The sequence below is a fragment of the Pituophis catenifer genome, unplaced genomic scaffold (assembly GCF_029215685.1).
Source record: "Pituophis catenifer annectens isolate HBS135680 unplaced genomic scaffold, rPitCat1.0.hap2 SCAF_3, whole genome shotgun sequence".
NCBI lineage: Eukaryota > Metazoa > Chordata > Lepidosauria > Squamata > Colubridae > Pituophis > Pituophis catenifer.
The window spans coordinates 172080147-172102012 of NW_027256883.1; the positions used below are offsets into that span (position 1 = coordinate 172080147).

Here is a 21866-nt window from a genome sequence, read left to right on the forward strand (position 1 = left end):
GTAAGACATAAAATAATCCATTGCATTTTGTAAGAAAAGTATTAAGAGAACAGAGCAGGGTTGCAGAAGGATGCATTATGCAGAGAGACAGAGTAATGCAACAGTGCTTTTTGGCTGTCTTTATTTCACATGCACTGCTAGCTGTACCCTTTTTTTGTTGCAATGACATATGTGTATGCTTTAGCTTTTCTGTAGCAAGATTAGAACATGTTTTCACACCCAATTTCTAACTGAATAAACTACCATTCACTTCTATCTAGAAGCATTATTGATTGCTGAAATATTTACGCTGTTGTAGTCTAAGTCATGATATATAATATCATGGAATCACATAAAGCTTCCTCATTATTTTGGGGTCTATATTTTCTTTGTTTTGCATCACTATTTTTTTAACATTTTTCTTTTTGCATCTGCTTTTGAAATATACCTATAAGCTGCACTATTTTGAATATTTCATGTTGTATTGAAATATAAATGTGTATATGTATATATGTAAATATATATATGCACATACACATATACACATAGTATATATGCACTCACACACATATCCCCCAAATATACATAATGTGATTTGGGTGAACAAACAAAATTTACAGTATGTCACAATAGCAGTAAGACAGTGGTTCTCAAACTTTGTGATACCACGATCCTTTAAAATTTCAGATGCAATTTACCTTCTTCACTTTCACAAATTCAGGAATCTTAAGTGCAGCCACTAAACACAAAATTGTCAGTTATGATTGTTGCATTAGACCATATCCTGCTTTCTTCATGAGAGTAGCCTTTGAACAACTGTAAGTAAGTAAGTAAGTAAAGTAAGTAAGCAATAGCTTACCTGCCAATCACCTGCCATTTACAAAATAGCTTCAGGAAAACCTTGTTTCTTACTATTTCCCCATAAACAGTAATGCTTGACACAGTAACAAAACCGTGTAAACAAAACAAGTTGATAGAAGAGTGAAAATCCAATAATATTTTCTCAGCCAGACTCTAACTTACGTGTTGTATTTATGTAATAATTTGTCAAATAAATAGACTAAAAAGATCATCATAAATTGCCCTGATACTACTCTCTAGAGAAATATTCTATGTTTTATCTTGAATGACTGGGAAATTCTCAGCAAGAATTTCCTTCAACCAATGAAGGAAAACAGTCAAATTACTGTTTTACTTTACAGAAACAAGATGTAAATCCATTCTCTTCTTGACAAATGGTGTGCCAATACACATATGTGTCATTAAGGTGCCATAAGAGATTGCTAAGTTTTGCTAGTGCATGTTAACACAGCAACTCATTGGGAAATTTTTCAGTACGCACAATACATACATTGCAACATTCCCTCTCTGCAAATGTTGCAATAGGGGATTCAATTTTCCCAGAATCACATTGCTACTTTCTGAGCAAATAATATACAAATGTCAGGAATGCTTCTTTCAGAGGATTAATACAAATTTCAGTTAGAAAATACAACAGATCCCCATTTAATGTTTCACTGCAACCATTATACTCAAGACTTTTTATAATTTCCCCCTTTGATTTTTCATCCCATTAAAGGCAGTAGAAAAAAATGAATCAAATAAATGAGAAATGGATTCATTTTGCTCCAGAACTTCTTTGCCTAAATTATTGTTTATTTTCAAAGCTAAAAGGATCCAGTGAATTTGGTTTATTATCTATATTTCCATTCATAATTTAAAAAATAAATATATCTCTGTACTTGGCAAGTGCTTTAAAATAATTTTTTGATGGTTCTGTTTGGTTTCTAATGTTAGTTTGTGTATATTGATATATTATTTTCTAAATGTTTAGGTTTTATTTCATTTGTTTAATATCGGCTACTGTTTTAACCAGGGCATATTAAATCATATTTTGCTAGCTTCATAAAAGATGCCAAACAAATGATAATAAATTACCTTTTCTGACAATAGCAATAGCACTTAGACTTATATACTGCTTCACAGTGCTTTACAGTCCTTTCTAAGAGGTTTTACAGAGTCAGCATATTGCCCCCAACAATCTGGGTCCTCATTTACCCACCTCAAAAGGATGGAAGGCTGAGCCTGGTGAGATTCGATCTGCCAAACTGCTGGCAGCCAGTGATCAGCAGAAGTAGCCTTCAGTACTGCATGCTAACCACTGCGCCACCACGGCTCTTGTAATTTTTTGTTTATTTGTTTAGGAATTCTACTTTAATAGAATCCACTAGAGCAGTGATGGCTAACCTTTTTGCCATCGGGTGCCAGGAGAGGGGGAAGCGGGGGAGGGTCGCGCGCGCACGTGCCCACGCGCATGTGTGCGCAACCCCCTCCCCCCTCCCCCCCGCTCCTGGCACATGATGGCCTGGTAGGCCCGTTTTTCTTTCTTACCTGGTTCCAGATCCTCTCTGTGTATCTGGGAATGGTGAAAACAGCCTTTCCCACTCCCTTGGAGGCCCTACGGAGGCTGAAAAGGCCCATTTCCCAACTCCCGGTGGGACAGGAAGTGACATTTTTTGCTGTCCCCAGCCTCCAGAACCTCTCTAGGAGTCTGTAGGAGCCTCTCTAGGAGTCTCTGGAGGCTGCGGACAGGAAAAAATGTCACTTCCTGTCCCACCGGGAGTGGGGGAAATGGGCCCTTTGAGCCTCCGTAGGGCCTCCAAGGGAGTGGGAAAAGCTGTTTTCGCCGTTCCCAGACACACAGAGAGGATCTGGAGCCAGGTAAGAAAGAAAAACAGGCCTTCCCCACCCCCCCAGGCCCTCCAGAGGCAGGAAACAGCCTGTTTCCCTACTTCTGGTGGGCCCAGAAGGTCCGAAAATCAGCTGGCCAGTGCGCGCATGCGCCCCAGAGCTGAGCTGGCGTGCCCACTAATATGGCTCCGCATGCCACCTGTGGCACGCGTGCCATAGGTTCACCATCACGGCACTAGAGTCTTATAAATAAAATGCAATAGTTGCTGGACCTCCCATATAATTCCATCAATGTGGTTGGATGACTGAACACCAAAATGCTGCCCTGAAAGCAAACTAGAGCAGGGGTGTCAAACTCGCGTCATCACAGCGGCGTCATGTGACATATCGGGCCCTTTTTCCCCCTTCACTAAACCAGTTGGGGGCAGAGCCAATATGTGACTCATCCGACCTGGGGGCCATGAGTTTGACACCCCTGCTCTAGAGTAATGGCATAATTGTATAGTGCACAACAATCATTGAAAATTTTTTTGAGAGTAGGATGATAATGGTTTTTAAATCATAAAGTTATTAAGTCATTGTTGCTCATTGTTGAGTTGGACAGCCTTAGAAATGAAAGAAATAGACTTTCAGCTTTTGAAACAATCAATCTACCTATTCTGACTATGTATCCAAAGAATTTTGTTTTTTATTCTGAACCTGAGAGTTTGTTTGCATTAGATTCACAATACAATTTAGCATTTAAAAAAGAGAATAGATTCAGATGGCACAACTACTTGTTCTGATGGAAAGATGAGGCTTATATGATCCCTTATTCTCACTTTACCTTTGTCATTTTTTTTAACCAAAAGGTCCTAAAACAGTGGTCTCAGTTGGAAATGAATACATATGAATTTTTAATGTGATATATATACTGTATATATACATCTCAAGATATGCTTGGAAGTGGTATTTTATTTCCATCTAATTCCATGCCTCAGGGGATGGTATTGTGCAAACGCTTTTCATGTTAAGAGTTTCAAGAGCAGGTGTCTATGACATCCTGTTTTATCTATTTGGCAATAAACAGTGAATATACAATAGAAATGTCTGTAGAATAGAAAAATATGAAGGCTTGTTCGCTTAATGTATTTTTGAAAATAAAAATGTCAGTACTGGTTCATGGATATGTTCAATCAAGCCTAACTTTGAGGTTATAATAGATGCTATTAAGTAGAAATTCCCTGGCTAAATCCAAAACTAAGCAAACCTTTTTTGTTCTTGACTAGAAAAAGAAGTTTAAAGCTCTTAGTCTGGATTTTCAGCTGTAATAATAGAAGTATGTACAATGGAACTGTTACCTTAATATTATAGGACTCTGATTTTGCTCTAACATGTATTTCCTCCAAAGAAGGAATGAAGCATGTGATTGTTCATATATGCAAGGCAATGTATTTGGTGCTATACTTACTCCCTTCCACAAAATCTGTGCATGTTGTGCAACCAATACAAAACCAATATAAAAAGGGTTTTATAGTTTTACGCACCTGATGTCCTAGTACTCAATAATTCTGATGTCATTTTATAAGAAATGAATAATTTGGAAATTTATACATTTACTTCACTCTTTTTTCCAAATACATTAAGGAACATATATGGTCTTTTTTCCATCTTCACTGCAAGAATAGAAAGATTCAACAAAGATACAAGGAAGGATTCAAAGTTATTTTTATTAAGTGGAGATACCATTAATATAAATTGATCTCATTAATATAAATTTAATATACTTATGACTGTGCCACCAGGATTTTAATTAATTTTAGAGGTTGGTATAGATAAAGAATAATTAAAGCCCATTGTGAGTCATAGAAATTGTGGCTAAGCAAATAGCAACTTTTAAGAAGGATTCTAGAATTGGAAATACAGTTACAAATTGTGTCCGTTCTTTAAAGTTCCAACAAAAATTTGGGCCATTTTACCCACTATAAAGAAAATGCATTTGACAAACAGTTGTGGCATAAAACAATTTGTCATAAAGAGATTGCCTTTTAAGAAAATAGTACAGCCAGTGAATATTAACAAATGTATTATGACACAAACTAGAGGTAGAAAACATTTTGAACTGCTTTGTTTAGAATTCTGACAGGATATTAAGGGCGCTCTCACAAAATGGCTATCACAGGAGCTTGAGGTTACCAAAACACTAATTTCTTAGAGAGAAATTAGTGTATGTCTCTAGATCAGGGATGTCAAACTCGATCTCATTGAGGGCTGCATCAGGGTTGTGTTTGACCTTGGGACTGGGGTGGGCGTGGCCAGGGTGGGCATGGCCAGCTTGATGTCACTCGTGTTGGGGGGCGTCTGTGGTCGCCCACATGCTCTGCCAGCGAAAACGGGCTCCAGAGCTCCATTTTCAGCTGCAATGGCCTCCTGCTGCCCTCTGCCAGCGAAAATAGAGTTCGGGGGGGGGGCATGGTCCCCCGAGCTCTATTTTCCCTGGCAGAGGGCAGCAGGAGGCTGTCTCAGCCAAAAATGGAGCATTGGGGGGCTGCATGGGGTCCTCCTGAGCTCTGTTTTCACTGGCAGAGGCACCATGGGCTGGTCCTTTATTGTTTCTAGGGCAGCCCCAAGGGCCAGATCTAAGCACCCCGCAGGCCAGATCCAGTCCCCGGGCCTTGAGTTTGATACCCCTGATTTAGAGACACACAGTAGTGTGATCTAGATCTACTCTTAAGATACCCTGTTAGTCCAATATATGTTCACCTTTTTCCTACTTTCAAACAAATCATTATGTTATGGACCACTTTTTTTCCTAAGAATGCCAATGATGCTAAGGGCTAATAAATACTTTACTAATGAATTAGTAAGACAGTTTCCTAATTTTACTAAAATTAAAATTGAATTTTAGCATGCCAAAAAAGGTCCTATGGATGTATTGGTGTTCCCATATCCCGCCTTAAAGTTTCATGGATTTCATCTAATGAAGTTGATTCTGATTCATGAACCCATCATAAATTGGTTAATTTTTAAATGTCACAAGGCTCTTCGTTAATTGATTTAGCAATAGAATAGCATGTGTTTAAGAGACTGTTGTAAGTATAAAAAATCAGTGTATTCTCGGATGTTTCTCATCTTAGTGTGTTCACTCAGTGACCCAAACACAAGCCTTCTATTGCATTTTGGTTCAACTCAGAGGGAAGCTGTCACCCTTAAAAGATTGCAAGATTTCCTGTTTTCAAAGAGAAATGACAAAAAAAAAAAAAAACCCTGTTGTCTATGTAATCTCTTTGCTAGTATCTATTTTCAAAAATACAAATAGTTTCATTTGGGATAAGATTCTAAAAGAAAGAAGCTTTAGATCCTTCACAGTTTTGCATTCCAATTAACCTAAGTCTCTATATAGAAAAGCTAAGGAAATGGATGAAACAAACTCATTTAACGAAGCATATTCATTAGCAGTTGTATTTTCTATTCAGGAAACAAAGTATCATATCTTAGTGAATAAAGTCAGTCAATAGATACTTAAAAAATGGAAAATAGACACACTAGGTAGACTTATTTTACCCTCTTGTAACAGATTACAACACATTCCTAACATAGTAACACATTAAACGTTACTATGTTAGGATTTTTCTGCACTTCTGGCAAGACTGATGCTGTTTGTGACAAACAATAAAATTCTGGAAATATCTGAGTTAACTTCTGTATCTTTATCTCGTGAGTAAAAAAAAAAAAACATTACTTAGAGCTATGAACAGAAGCATATAGTATCTGCTCTGCACCTAGGTAGCAGGGTCTAGGTAAGTATGGTAGACCTTGGACATTTAGCAAGGTTATTCCATTCTACTCTACTCTACTCTACTCTACTCTACTCTACTCTACTCTACTCTACTCTACTCTACTCTACTCTTACACTTACCCCTACTCTATTCTGTATTTGGATGGAGGAATTGGGCATTATATGTTTCTGTTGTAGTCTATAGTAGTTTGCTGGCAGATCCTGAATAATCTGAGAGTAATAGTGATGCCCTTGTTGGTTGTTGGCTGAATTTATAAAGCATGTCATTTTTACTTTAATGTTGTTTGCTAACAATGCAACAGTGGAACCATCTGTCCGTAAACACAGAGGTGTAATAAGAATAAATTAATTCTACTCCACATGCAAGATTCCTGCTAAATGACCCCCTAGAGAACAATGCCAGAACCACTAAAACTCATATTTTTCAGTTGAAGAATATGATAGTATATTTGGAATCCCAGAGAGAAGAAATTGAAGTGTACATTAACTGCCCAATTATTCCCTTGCATTATAAAGCAAAGCAATCTTATGCAGACTTCAACACAGTTCTCATGGTTAAAATTTGCATCAGCTCACTTTCAAGGTAACACTTCAATCTTTTATACCACCTTACCTCCTTTTTCTGTATGTGAACTGAACTGGTAGTACCTGAAATGCTAACTAAAGTTTCTTGCTGTATTATGGTTTTTCGTAAATAACTTTTGCTAACATTTTTCAATTTTAGGATACATAGTTGTATTTAAGTTAGGTTCAGAGCAGATGCTGCCAAGTCCAGTTTGCAGAAACTGCCTGAACAAATCCCTAAGATTTCTTGGTAAGGTTTTTCATAAGTGGTTTGCTATTGTCTTCTTCCTAGGGTTGAGAGAAAGTGAGTAACCCCAGGTGACTCAGCTGGCTTTGTGCCTAAGGCAGGACTGGAACTCATGGTCTGCCAGTTTCCAGCCTGATGCATGAACCACTATACCAAAGTGACTTTCAGTAAAATTCTAACTATGTGCTTCTAGTGAAAGAAGGAAATGTCAGCATGGTTGACTTCTCCAACATTAGTAAAAGTATTGCTCTGCTACTACTGATTCATTACTTACTGTTTCGGAGGTCAGTAAAGTTGCTAAAAGTCAGCCATGATTGAAAAAGCTCATAAACCCAGTAGAATAAATAAACCACACTTGGAAAAACAGATCTAAGTTTTGTTTCTATTCTTCCTTCATAATATCATCATGCTACTTCCATGCCTTTTCAGTGTCTACCAGTCCCAGCCAGAATCATCAATGATTATGAATGTTACATTTTAAAACATGTGAGTGTCTTCAGGTTGCCAACCCCTTATTTAAATCATATTGCAATGAATAGTACAGCATAATAATATGAACGCCTGCTCCAAAATTGTGCCTTATTTAATGAGTAAGTGATGCTCAGTTAACATTCTTAGGGCTTGAATTTAAGAACAGGTTGATTACAGGAGAAGCAATTGCTTCATTGTTTGTTATTCTTCTCCATTTGATGTACTTTCTATATTTGAAGATGTATTTCTAAGGAAGTGTGGATTTTATGGCCTTTCATTTTGATGAGTTATTTAAGACCTATAAGATATAAAAGTCAACAGAAAGAATCACACCATATTGAATAATTACATCTCTCTCTCCCCCTCCCCCTCACTCTCCCTCCTCTCTCTCTCTCTCATCTTGCAGTCAGATCAATAGTAAATTTTTTAAGTTTCCAATAATCAGTACTGATTCATTCTTTAACAAAAAATGTTGTTGCTGCTTTTAAAATTCCCACTTAAATCTGCTGTATACATATATCTGTTTTGCTCTCATTTCTCTTCAACGTCTTTGCACACAGTTGCACTGATTGAAGATGAGTTCCATATCCCTAAAAAAATATACATTAACCTTTAGCTATACTATAGTTTTTACTGTAGTAAGAGGCAGGGTGGATTTGATTTAAATCAAGTTGATTTAAATCATGATTTAAATCACTAGTCAAAAGGCTTGATTTAAATCAACTCAATTTAAATCATAATTTTTAAAGAGCAACTGTCATCTCTGTCCCACAGCAGCTCCTCCTCTGACCCACTGTTGACTCACTGACAGTCCCAATATTGCAGAATATACAGCCTCATGCTAAATAACTAAGCTCCATTTCATGCTGGATAAACTAAATTATTAATGATTCTTAAATAGAAAACTATCTTTATATAGATTTTTACTCCAAAACCATTTTATTAAAATAAATTAGATAAAAATAAAAAAATCCAATTTAAATAAAAAAATCCGATTTAAATTTTTAAAAATCTGATTTTTTATTTTTTTAAAAAAAATCATTGATTTTTATCCACCCTGGATAAGAGGTACCTGTTGATGATCCTTTTGATCAATCAGTAGTCAAAGTGCTGGGTATTAATTTGAATTTGGGTTGTTTTGGAGATACTGCAGAATCATATCCCAAATATGGGGTAACTGCGTCCTTTTAGAAACATTATTTCTTTCTCAAGTCCTTCAGAAATTAGCAGTTCCCAGGGCTCCATATCAAGAGTGCCTCCTGATAAGGGAGTTTGCATCCACAACTGGAATCTGAAGTTTGACATTAAAAAAAAAAATCATTTGTCTTTATACACTTTTTAAAAATAATGAAGTTGGGCTCCAGTATTTCTCTCCCCCCGCCCCCTCTTCTTGCATGTACCATTTCTGGTTAATGCTGGCTTCTTTGTTTACACACAGTTCAAGATCTTATTCTTTGAGGCAAGAGATTCATTCTGCAGTCAGAGACTGCAATTTTTTAAATAATATTTTTAATAATTATTTTTCATCACTGGTTTACTTTGCTTTGCTTTGTTTTTTTGCTGTTTCAGAAGTGCTAAGCTTGCCCAAGACTTAATGTATCTTACCTGTTTTGAAACAGTTGGAAATTGTGCTCTTCATTTGAGGGGAAGAACTCTGGGCCCACAAAGAAGTTGCTTAGCATTATGTATACCCAACAAAATGCTCTGTTCCAGAGGTGTTTCAGCAGGTTCTCACCAGTTCTGGAGAACCAGTAGTGAAAACTTTGAGTAGTTCGGAGAACCGGTAGTAAAAATTCTGACTGGCCCTGCCCCCATCTATTCTCTGCCTCCCAAGTCCCAGCTGATCGGGAGGAAATGGAGATTTTACAGTATCCTTCCCCTGCCACGCCCACCAAGCCACGCCCACCAAGCCATGCCATGCCCACCAAGCCACGCCCACAGAACCGGTAGTATAAAATTTTGAAACCCACCACTGCTCTGTTCTGCTCTTGAATTTGGGTCAGGGGTTTCCAGCTAGTGTAATATAATGTTTTAGATCACATTGTCTAAGCAAAAATTTAACTATTAAAACTTTTCCCTAGCTTGATTCAAGCAATGATGGGGATTGGTTTTGTTTTTGTTTATCACCTGACATCATCTCAGAGACCTTTCCACGGAACACAGTTCATGCATTCAGCTGCACATCTGATGAGGGCTGAAGGCATATAATTAGGGGTCTAAGTGGACTGCAACCAGCAGCCTCACTTGTTTCTGCTTTTAAAGCAGCTGTCTCCAAGCTGATCATTTTCAAGGGCTTTTATACTCAGTGCTAGTTGTATAGTTGTAGTTTAACACAATTGAAAGGCACTTGGTTGGGGAGAACTGTTCTGAAGTATATGTGGTGATGGATATTGAAGCCATTGTGCATGGTTTTTCTTTTCAACTCCTGAATTTGGGCGAGGATAATATATTGGAAGCAAAAAGAAGATAATTTTTATTCTATGATTTTATCACTTGTGTCATTCTGATCTAGATAAGAACCTCATGACTTGATTTAAAAAAAAACAAACAAAGAAAAAATAGTCAGCTATTTTCAAGATAAGGTCCTTTTACCACATTTGAAGGATATGAGTATAATCTTTGGGAATCTTTTGGGTTATAAAACAGAAGTCCTTCTCAGAAGGGTGAAGGATCTGATCAAAGCATAACATTTTACCAACCAAAAGAATCCTAAAGGGGAAATTTTTTTGACAAATTGTGAGCTTAGGAATGGATAAAATAGAGGATAGTATCTCTTATATTCTAAAGCTCAGCAACTTGTTACGATTTGTTCTTTAACAAATTGGAAATTATTACTATTTGGGAATAGTAGTAATGCACCTAACCTCATATTTGATATTGGTTTTTAGGTTATGATGATCTCATAAAATTAGTCTACATCCTCTTGCATGTGACATCACAAACATGAACACTACATGTACATTTTCTTTTGTGGTTATTTGCTAGGATAAAATGTTGTAAGATACTAGGAAGGAGTAACTTGTTGGTGGAAAGGGAGATGGAAACTATGCAGGACAGAAAAAGTTAGGAATCTTTTAGGTTAAATAAGCAGCACTGGGAATTCTTGGCTCAATGTTGAACCTCTGTTGCAGACATTTGTGGCACATTGCATCAACTATTATATATCTGGTTATGGATATGCTTTTTTACAGGATAGCAGTTATTCTCATCTGGGGAAGACTTAACCATCTGCCGCACGATTGTGACTGGCTTAATGCAGATGTCTGAAATAAGGCTTCTGATTGGCCTAGTGTGCAGAATGTTATTCATAATGAATCTAGAAGCACTGAGCATTGTACATTTTGCAGTAATGTTCTTAGTCATCATGGTTATCAGACAGTCCTGAAAAATATATGATCAAAGCTGAAAACATACAGTAATACTGTAAAAAAGGCTTAGGGTAAGCAACTGTAAGTTAATTTTGAATTAAGCATCCATTGTGTCCAATTTGTCCATTGAACGTATCTGCTCAAGTAAGCAGTTCTTTGCAATGATTTTAGGAATAGATTCTCAAAACTACAAGCTGTGGCTCTTTTTAGCTACAGTGAATAGCAGTGTGGGCCTTCTGCACATACACTCAGTGCTTTGTCATATAATATGCCTCCTCTTCCAAAATATGGCTTCCCCAACAACTTCAGAAGATTGCCCATCAGAGACCTAAGACTTACAGAGGGTATCGTATTTGTTTACAAATTGTCTCCAGTGCAGAAGTCTTCCTAAATGTTTCCAGAATTTCCTGAAATTGCATTGTTGAAACTTAGAAACAAATTGGCATTAAATCAAGATATAAGCCCTTGCTGATTTTTGGCACTAAATGAAAGAACTTAACTCAAACATGCCTATTGTAAAAGGAAAAGAAAGTCATTACCATCAGCCAGCAACATTTTCAGTTCACTGTGGCGTTGCAGAATGACATAATATATAGATCCTGGCTGTCAAATGGTTACCACCTTGCTTTAACTAATGTCATCTTACAACTGCAATGGAGTATTCTGCATTATTATGAAGATCAGATATTAGCTTAGTAAAATGTGTGTGTTGGTGTTAGGCTTGCTTATGGTTTGTTTTATTAAACATATCATCATCTACCAAGTTCTCAGTATTGCTTGTTATCTTTTGTTTTAGAATGTAACAAAGACAGTGGAAGAAGCAAAACCTAAACCTCCTACTACCCAAGAGCTGAAAGAGATGATTAGCAATTACAACTCAAAAGTCAACAATTGCTTGCTGATGAAGCTGGTTGGTATTGCAATTATGGATATTTCCTACTTTTGTTGTGATGGCTCTTAAAACTATTTTCCCTTCCAGCATTTATGATGGGAAGCTTGCTTAAGTTCTGGGGGGAACCCATCTGTCTACTACTCTAGGAGCCCCAGAAAAATGTGGACATCTCCATCTTTAATAATTAAAATAACAATGAAATCCTGTCTTCTGTTAACTGGCATTGTCTATAAAAAGAATGGGTATGTTTACTAGGCTGTGCAATAATTTGGATTCAAAGGTGAAACAAATTACACCTTCAGCATATATTTGCAATTTCTTCTTCAACCAAATGCCTCTTTTCCTGGGATCACTCAGTAGTGCAGGAGCAGAATATCATGAAAAAGTGTGGTAGCTTTAAGGAGTGCTATGTATATCCTTGCACCCTTTGAACCACATTTTGCCTTCAAGTATGAATGTTTACTTTTTGAGATTTTGATAAGAATGGCCAGACCAGTTGGACTATATAAAATAAAAGTGCTGGTGTTTTATGGATGACTATTAAGTAAATGATTATCAAAAACAGTTTTTTTCATACCTTTCCTCCCTTCTCCCCTGGGAGCCTTCAGTCACATGATGAGTGTAAGGACCACATTTGTTGTATGCATTTACTTGCATTTGGATTTTCTGTTATTTCATGGATCCCTTATAAGATGTACACCCTTTATAGGCCTTTGGTTAGGCTAGTTTGCAACAGAACATAGCAGGAGGCCATCTTATTGAGGAACTCAGACAGATTTTAAATAAAACAAATATTTGTTGTTTATAACTGGACTAAATAATTTTTATCTGGATTAAAAAGCACTAGCTTCATTCCCCAAGGTTAAGCTATCTCACAGGGTTCTGGCATGAGAGAACAGGATACAAGGAAGATAGATAAATAGGCATAAACCCTGCTTTAGCAGATAATTGGCTATACTTCTAACATTGGAGTCTACATTCCCATGGCACTAATGTTACTGAAATTCTGTGGATTGGTACACAGTTTATTAGCACAAATGGGCAATTTTGGCAGGAATCCACTTTTAAGGATCAGCTTTATTTACTTTGTTTTAATCATGGTTCATAGGGATTCTGATTAAAGCATGATTTTTAAGAGGCTGGTTCAAAGGAAAAACACTCTTTGAACTGAGGAGGGTTTGGAGGTATCTCTCTATGAGCTGAAGTTTCCTCAACCTGCTATTTAAGTGATTTGAACCATATAGCAGCTGTGGGGTGACTGTAGCTAATTTGAGTCTTGCAAACATTCTGTAGTGTCTGCAAATGTTCTCTGAATATCAACTAATGATTTTACCAAAATAGCTATGCCTGTATTATTTTAGATATTTGAATTGACACAAATCCAATTTATCACTATGCGAAGTGGTTCAACATCTGTCTCAGTTGCATTTATGGAAGAAGAACATTTTTTCCGCCACAGGATAAGTATCAACCAAAGTGCAGAGAGCTGATAAATTCCCCTTTAGTGTGCATTCTTATGTTTTTTCCCCCTTCAGTATGTTTAAGGACCATCATAGGCAAATCCATTTTTGGGGGGGATACTGTTTTTTTATTTGATCCAAAGTATCCTAGATAACTTTCAAATTAACTGGATTAACCAGTTATCTATTCATTTAAATACTTGCATTCTGTCTTTCTAAAGAAAACAACTTGCCACAAAGCATTGTGTGACTTAAAATACCCCAAAGAAGAATTAGAAGAACACTGCAACCAAATAACAGACTTGCAAGTACGTATCATTGACATTGACTCTCCCAGCCACTGGAATTCTGTGGCTTGACCTTGCTGCCCTTCTAGAGTTGCCAGCTCCTGAAACAGCAATGAAGTTAAAGGACTGCATTCCTTTGCACATCACCTTCCCTTCCCCCAAAAAATCAGCTGTAGAAACAACGCAGTACCAAAAGAACTGGAGCAAGTAAAATAAATGAACCAAATATTCACCTCTTGATTCTAAAAAGAAAATTAAAAAAATGGTACCTAGAGGAATCAAAAACTATGGCTGGACCAGGCTTTAGAATTGTAGTTCATGTATTGAAATCAGAAAATTGCACTGATTTTAGTGGATCTTCAAGTATAAATATGAATGGATTCAATCAATGAAAAGTGTTAATTAGAAAAGAAAAGAGTGTGTCTTGGTAAAGACTGTAGTCTGAATGAGGTAGTACTAACAAGTCTTCCCATTCATAAAAAGAGATTCAATTCAGCAGAATTTGAATCTGGTTTTCTATGTCACTGCCAAGGCTGTCCCTAACCTGATTATAGACTTTCCATTTAAAATAAAGAGAATGAACAAAGTAATTTCCAATTCCTAGGAAGAGACCTCCTTATCTTCAGAACAGTAATACTAAAGGCGGGGATGTTATGTATAAATTTTAAAAAAGCTAAAGTGATGATTACAATGATTATTTTTATTCTTTATTTCTCTCGCGCATTGAACCTGCTTGGAACCACCAGAGAGTATTTGTGAATATGTTTCAGAAAGTGAATATATGTCATCATATATTCCAGGATATTACATAGCTGGAGTACGTTAGTTTTAGAAGTTGCTTGAGTGCAAAAACTTTCAGATTTTCTTCAGAAAAAAAATCTGAATTGCTTCTTCCAAGTCATTTAGGAAATATAGATCAAAGAAAAGGTAATCTGCATTTAACTATTTTTTTTTCATTTTTCCCAATCCCCAGAATGATGATGGCACTTATACAGGTTTCATCAAAGTGCACCTAAAACTGAGGCGTCCTGTGACAGTCCCAGCAGGGATTAGGCCACCATCTATTCATGATGCCCTCAAGGAAGTCAATTTAGCTAACATGACAGAGAAAAGAACATCATTCTATCTACCCTTGGATGCCATCAAACAGTTACATATCAGCAGCACAACAACTGTGAGTGAGGTGATACAGGGACTCCTGAAGAAATTTATGGTGGTGGACAATCCACAGAAATTTGCACTTTTCAAACAGATGGAGAAAGATGGTCAAGGTGAGAAAGATACAGAATAACTATTGCAAAAAGCTTTCTGCCCTAAAAGTTATTTAATTTATGCAAGTGTGCTGTCTATCGTAGGTGCTGCCTCTGCTCTGCTCCCTAACAAGTCTGCCAGGTTCTCATCATCTTTTGTTATAGCGGTCCCCTCTATAGCAGAGAAGCCCAAACCAGTTAAACAATAAGCAATCAAATCAGTGCTAAGTAAAATCATACAATAAAACTTGAAATTCTTAAAACAATAAATACAAACATTAGAACAATATTTGGGTTGTTGTTTTTTTAAAAAAAGAAAAGCACTAGAGAGCAGAAAATAAATAAAAATGTTAATCTAATCAAGCTTTCTTTCAACTATATTAGCTCTGGCCAGAATAAACTTCAATAACCATGGTAAAAGTTTTATTAAAAAAATAATAGATCTATTGGAAAGTTACATATGAAGAGCCTTTAAAAAGATATTTTAGGGACCTTTTTATAGAATCTTTATTTCTATTTTGTTCACAGCATGGCACACATCCAAATATAAGATCAAAAATTTCAAGTCTATTTTCATAGTCTTCGGTAGAACCATGAATGGAATCATGCTTCACTTTTCTTGGAATTAAATATGATTTTATTAAAGTACAAATCAGCTTGAATTGGTTTTCTCCATGTTGTATTTTGGATTTAATGTACCAAATGAAGAAAATATAGAACTTACTCATTTGGGGATGTATCTGGAGAAAAAAAAATTACTTGTTTATAAAACTTAATTTCTGACAAGTATCTAATCCAATCTAGGATGTCTTTTAAACCAGGCAATGCTTGGCTTTAAGAGAAGCTTGCTAAATGACCATGGAGAGTCAGTGTCCAAGATCAGTATAAAAGAAATCTTATTGTAATGGGCAGGGATAATCATGTACAACATGGGACCTCCTAATGTGGTAGCTACAAGAGCTAAAATAAAGACATACTATGTAACTATAGCTTTACCTGAACTTATAGCTCAATGATAACATTTGCTGTTCAAACATAGTGTCCCAGATTCACCTTATGACAACTTCAATTAAAATTATATCAAAATTATAAATGGAGACATTTTAGAAAAGGGGTCAACCATTGCTGGGTTAGATGGTTAATAACTGCATCCATTAAAAACACAGAATTTTGATTTAGAATCATAGAATTGGCAGGGGCTATTTAGGCTGAATCCATAAATTGAATCTAGCCCTTCAGGAACCCAGGTTAAAGCATGCCAAAAGGGAATGAATTACAACTTCACATCAATGGCTTCAGTGCCAAATCACTCATCATACTTTTTTTTCTTTTTACTAATATTCAATAGGAATCTCTTTCCTGAAGCTTGAAGATTGAGAATCTCTCTCAGCCTTCTTTTCTAAAGGCAAAGCATTTCCAAGTACTTCAATTTCTCTTCATAAACAATGATAATTCTCATGGTTCTTCTCTGATTCAGATTTATTTTGTCTGAGTCCTTAATATATGATATCTGGAAGGAGGTCTGATTGTGGAGTGGAATGTGATGCAAAACTAAGCTAAGCTCACTGGCTGTTTTGTAGTTACTTTATACTGCAAATTTCTTTTCAAATTTGTAGTCAACTAATATTCCAAAATCTTTTCACAAATGTTACTGTCAAACCAGATATCCTCCATCTTACATCTGTTTTCTAATTGCATTGTTTTCAGTTGCTGCCGTTAATTCTATTTGGTTATTATCTGTTCACTTCTCTAACCTATAAACATCACTTTAAATCTTATTTCTGTTTTCTATTTGTGTTATCCGTACATTAGTAAGTATTCCTTCCCTCCCTTCCTCCTGTTAAAAAGATAAAGGATACAGGGCCTATGATTGAACCTCATGGTTCTCCACTTTATTCCTCTCTGCAATTCTTTAACCTAGAGTTGTTTTCTTCCCTATGACAGCTTTCAGTAAGGGTAAACAGTAGGTGTTCATGTCCAGTTTTGAAAAACAAACAAGAAATTGCTGTAAAGGAAGGAAGAGCTGAAGATCTTTAACGAGAAGCAGTTGCAGCCTTTTCTATTCATTCTCCTAGAGCAGCGATGGCTAACCTTTTTGCCATCGTGTGCCAAAAGTGGGGAGAGTGGGGGGGTCACACGTGTGTGTGCCCACATTCATAATTCTATGTGCCCTGCCCCCACACATGTGCATGTGACCCCCCCCCGCACTCCCCCAGCTTTTGGCACGTGATGGCACGGTGGGCCCGGTAGTCCCATTTTTCACCCTCCCCAGGCTCCAGAGCCTGTCAAGCTCCTAGAGGTGAGGTGAGGGTGAAAATGGCCTTCCCCACCCCCTTGGAGGCCCTCTGGAGGCTGGAAATAGCCCGTTTGCCGACTTCCGGTCCCCCGGAGGGGCTCCGGGGGGGGGAGGCTGTTTTCGCCTTTCTCAGGTTCCTAGAAAGGCTCTGGAGCCTGGTGAGAGCAAAAAACAGGCCTTCTTCACCCCACCCCCCCAGGCCCTCCGGAGGCAGGAAACAGTCTGTGTCCCTACTTCCGGTGGGCCCAGAGGGCCGAAGATCAGCTGGCTGGCGCATGCATGCACGCTGGAGCTGAGCTCGCATGCCCACCAATATGGCTCCACATGCCACCTGTGGCATGCGTGCCATAGGTTCGCTATCACGGTCCTAGAGGATCTGTGCATATGCCTAGCTATAATTACATGTGCAAACCTGAAGAAATTTGCATTTTCTGTTCAAAGATCCTAAGTGATTATCATTGCCTTATCTTTTGCAGTTCTTTCCCAGAAGCTTCCAGTCACAGAATGCCCTTTGTACCTCCGGCTCCTAGCGGGCCCTGACACGGATATTCTGAATTTTGTGTTGAAGGAAAATGAAACGGGAGAAGTTGAGGTAGGTCTGATTGCAGTGTAGTTTTTGTTATTATTCCTAACTTGCAAAGACACACAAAAATAGAACCACATTACACAAGCTGTGATTTGAATCTATAGAAGAGAATCCGAGTGGGTGGAAAGCAGCTGTTTCATCTTATTAGTTCTTATAATAAACATAATTAGATACTTGTGCTCTAGAATAAGTATAATATTGAAGCAAATACAAAAGCAAGGGGCATTTCATATCTCATTTAATCATTCTTTTAAAATATTAAACATGATTAATAAAGTTTAATTATACAGGACAAAATAACCTCTCTGCAGAGTTCTGGTGTTTAAAATCCAGCTATATATAACTAAATGTTCAGGCTTCAGAACACAGATTAACCAGGCACCAATGAAGACATTCTTCTGTGCTTCAGAAGTACGGGACTAAGAAATAAAGGACCAAGCTCTGAGTCATAAGAATTATTTCCAAACTGAAAATAAACCAGACTTTCAAACCTTGGAAATAATAAGATGCATTCCTTAAAATTTGAATTGTTTGGAAGTTCCTAGATGAGAATTTATTTCAAGGTAACTAATAGCAAGGCTGGTGATGAAAGAAATCAACTTTCTTTCCTATAAACCCCTCTGGGTTTATAGATAATGTCCTCATAGTAATTACTCATAGTACAATTACTATTACTCATAGTAATAGCTTGGTAATTTGTCTTGCTGCCATCTCAGGGAGTATCTCAACTGACATCCCCCCACAATTCCAGTGTGCAAGAGAGGGTCCAAACTTTATTTCTTTTCTTTTTTTAAAAATGTATGAAATCCTTTTTATTGTTAAGTATCCAGCAGGTAAATGTTCAATTTCAGTTATGAACTACTAGACCCATCTGTCTGCACGTTCTTTGAATTTCAGCCACAAATAATGACAAAACAAGTAACTCTAGTAAGTTAAGTCAAGTAATCACCCTTTGCAGATATGGGCCTTTTTGTAGTTGAAAGTTAGACAACTACCACGTGTATAATCTTTCCTACAGGTAGTTTCTCTTATTTACCCTGATAGTTTCAGAGTAACAAGCTCATGACTTGAGGGAAAATAGGATTACAAAGGATTCATTATTTTGGGATGTGGTTTTCTTCTGGCAAATTAAACTCGTTGCAACTGATGTTTTTCACAGGTTACAATAGCGTATTCCCCCCATTCCCTCCAGCCACCAGTTTAAAGCCTCTCTGTCTGTTTACTTCTTTAGTGGGACAACTTCTCCATTCCAGAGCTACAGAATTTTCTAGTAATACTAGAAAGGGAAGAAAAAGACAAAATCCAGCAAGTGCAAAAAAAATACAACAGGTTTAAACAAAGACTGCAAGAGGCCTTGAAAGAAGCAAATGGGAAGCCCGGATAACCAAGTATGGCTAGCAAAAAAACTCAATTTTAGAGTCTAAATAAATAATTAAATATATTTAAAAGAAATTAAAAACAAAACGGAACAACAACTTTTACTTTCTCAGGACACTTTTCAGTTTGGTTGTAACCCAAGCTTTGCTTAGAACTGGTAGATACAGACAGGGGAACTGACCCTCTAGTACCAGAAGCGGTGGCTGCTTTTCCTTCTCCATGGTCGCACTGCCTGGAAACTCTGCAACGATGCTGAATGTCTACTTTATTGGTTGGTTTATTGTACAAATGTTAAGGCTGGAATGAAATGGCTATCTCCCCTTCCTGCCATCCTGATACCTCACCTGTGGATTTGTGTTATGTGCAGTCGACATGTATAGTAAAGTGTTCTCTGTGATCAACTCATCCACATAACCATCAGCAAACAGAAGAACCTTAGTCTGATATAAGTGAGACACATCATAAAAAATGCCAAACGTATTGTTGCACAAGAAAAACGAACTGAACAATTGCCAAGGAAGTGGCAGAATAGCGGCATGACTTCAGGAATGGCTGTGGACATGAGAAAGAGTACATTTCTCGGAGGAAAAAAAATCCCTCTGATTTTAGGATTCTGATATAAATAGGGTGTGGCGTAGCCCTACAGTTGGAACCCGCTTTGCCCTAATGCGGAACCAGTTCTGAAGGCTTTGGCAGCTGATTGTTATATTTACCTTTATTAATATACGTTGGAAGCATTAGTCACATGTTATCCTAGAATTTATGTGAAGCCTCTGAAAGGAAATAATCTTGGGTGCTATTGAGACTCATAGTAGAAAATGAGTTGCAATTTGCAATTGCTCAGCTTACTGTCTCTTTCACTTTGCAGGGTCATGCCACCTGATTAAAGGTGCAAGTTCCAAATAGCTGGCTGTTCCGTTTCTGTTTTGGAAACCTGAACTGGAGAAATAAAAAGTAAATGTGACAATAGAACAAATATTATGAGAGATGGGCAATGCGTTTGAAAACATGGGCATTGTTATCTAAGCTCTTATAGTTATATAGAATTTCCTGTTTGACTGAATGCCTCTGATGTAGTTGCAGGTGTATGGGAACAACTTCTGCAAGATGATCTCCTGTATTTGGAACCCGACTCTGAATTATGCACTCGCTTACAATAGGGATGGATAAATTGGGAATATATATGGCAACTTTAGGGTAGTCAGGCACAGTTTACAAATGTATTGGATTGTCTCACATTGGAGTGGCTGATAAGACTGGCTGCAGTTTGCTAGATGATGTAGAATATAAGGCATTATTCTCCTGTTTATAAGGTTGGGTGAGACAAATGATTCCTTCATTGTTTTTCCTGCCCCACCCTTTTCTCAGTGTAGTTTCAACAAGAGTTCATTGAGTCAAACTAGGTTTCATGTATTTCCCCTTTGAGGGCTAACTTAATCATGCATTAGCCATTTAATCCAGCGTGTAACTGTCTTGACTTGGCTGACTGAACAAACTCGAGGCTCCCTTTCCCCTGCATTGCAAATACTAGCCTGTTTTTTAAAACAAACAGGATCATTTTTCTTACATTAATTTGATAATTAAGCCAGTACCAAGACTCTAATTTTATTAGGCCAAGAGTTAATCTGTTGTCAGAACCTGATGAAGCTTTCTTTGAAGATTCTTTAAGCATATTGGGAGTGGGGGGCATATGAAGGGAAAAAGATGTTTCCAGCTTTAGCATTGCGGGGTTATGCATAGAGGTGTACCTTGCAATAAAAAGAAATTAATCAATCAAAAAAAGCAAGGAACAAATTTAACTACTGTATTTTTCGGTGTATAAGACACGTTTCCCCCCCAAAAGTGGGTGGAAATGTCTGTGCGTCTTATAGAGCAAATGTTGCCGAAGCCCTGCCCACCCACCAGCCCCCACACTTCAGCCTCTGCCTCCCAGCAATTTGTCTCCTTGCAGCAAACAGCCTGGTCAGCTTCAGCACAGCCTGATTTAGCACAAGCAGCTGAATGGCGGTTGGATCTGCCTCCCGGATTACCCCCTATCAGCTGTTCCAGGCTGTGGGGATTGCTGCCGCCCATCACCACTGTCCTGCCCATCAATGCCTCCATGCCATTTCCGGCCTATGCACATCCCATTTTTGGCCTGTTCCAGGTGGTTGGAAGCAGCAGCGGCAGCAGTCCCCACCACCTGGAACGGGCCAAAAATGGGACACCTGGAGGCCAAAAACAGGGCGCGTGGAGGCTTAAAATGGGGTGTGCGGAGACAGTGATAGGTGGCGGCGATCCCCGCAGCCTGGCAGAGGCAGACTTTTTCCCCTTATTTTCCTCCCCAAAAGCTAGGTGCGTCTTATAGTCCAAAAAATATGGTAAATTCATGCTGAAGCAAAGCTACACACAATCTTCCTCAGGACTGTAGAAATGATTGATGAAACAAAAAATGTGAAACCCCAGGAGTTTTTCATGTCTGCATAGTTAGGGAAAAGGAAGAGTGAAGCCAGTTTTCTTAAGTCATTAAAGATCTTCTCTCCAAGAGGGATAATATATATATACTGTTTTATTTTCATCAAAGAGGAAGGAGAACTATTTCCTGCTCTTCCCTTTGGCATGTCTTGAACATTTCTATAGA

The 21866-nt window shown here is 37.7% G+C and overlaps 1 protein-coding gene across 1 annotated transcript in view; it reads left to right on the forward strand.

The window, feature by feature from the left end:
- RASSF5 (Ras association domain family member 5) overlaps positions 1 to 19912 on the forward strand; it is an 81291-nt gene extending 61379 nt beyond the window's left edge. The window contains exons 3-6 of the mRNA XM_070939797.1: positions 11895 to 12008; positions 14711 to 15008; positions 17760 to 17875; positions 19101 to 19912. Coding sequence (XP_070795898.1) covers positions 11895 to 12008; positions 14711 to 15008; positions 17760 to 17875; positions 19101 to 19253 — 681 coding nt within the window. The 3' untranslated portion in view covers positions 19254 to 19912. The remainder of the gene's footprint in view (positions 1 to 11894; positions 12009 to 14710; positions 15009 to 17759; positions 17876 to 19100) is intronic.
- The last annotated feature ends 1954 nt before the right edge of the window (positions 19913 to 21866 follow it).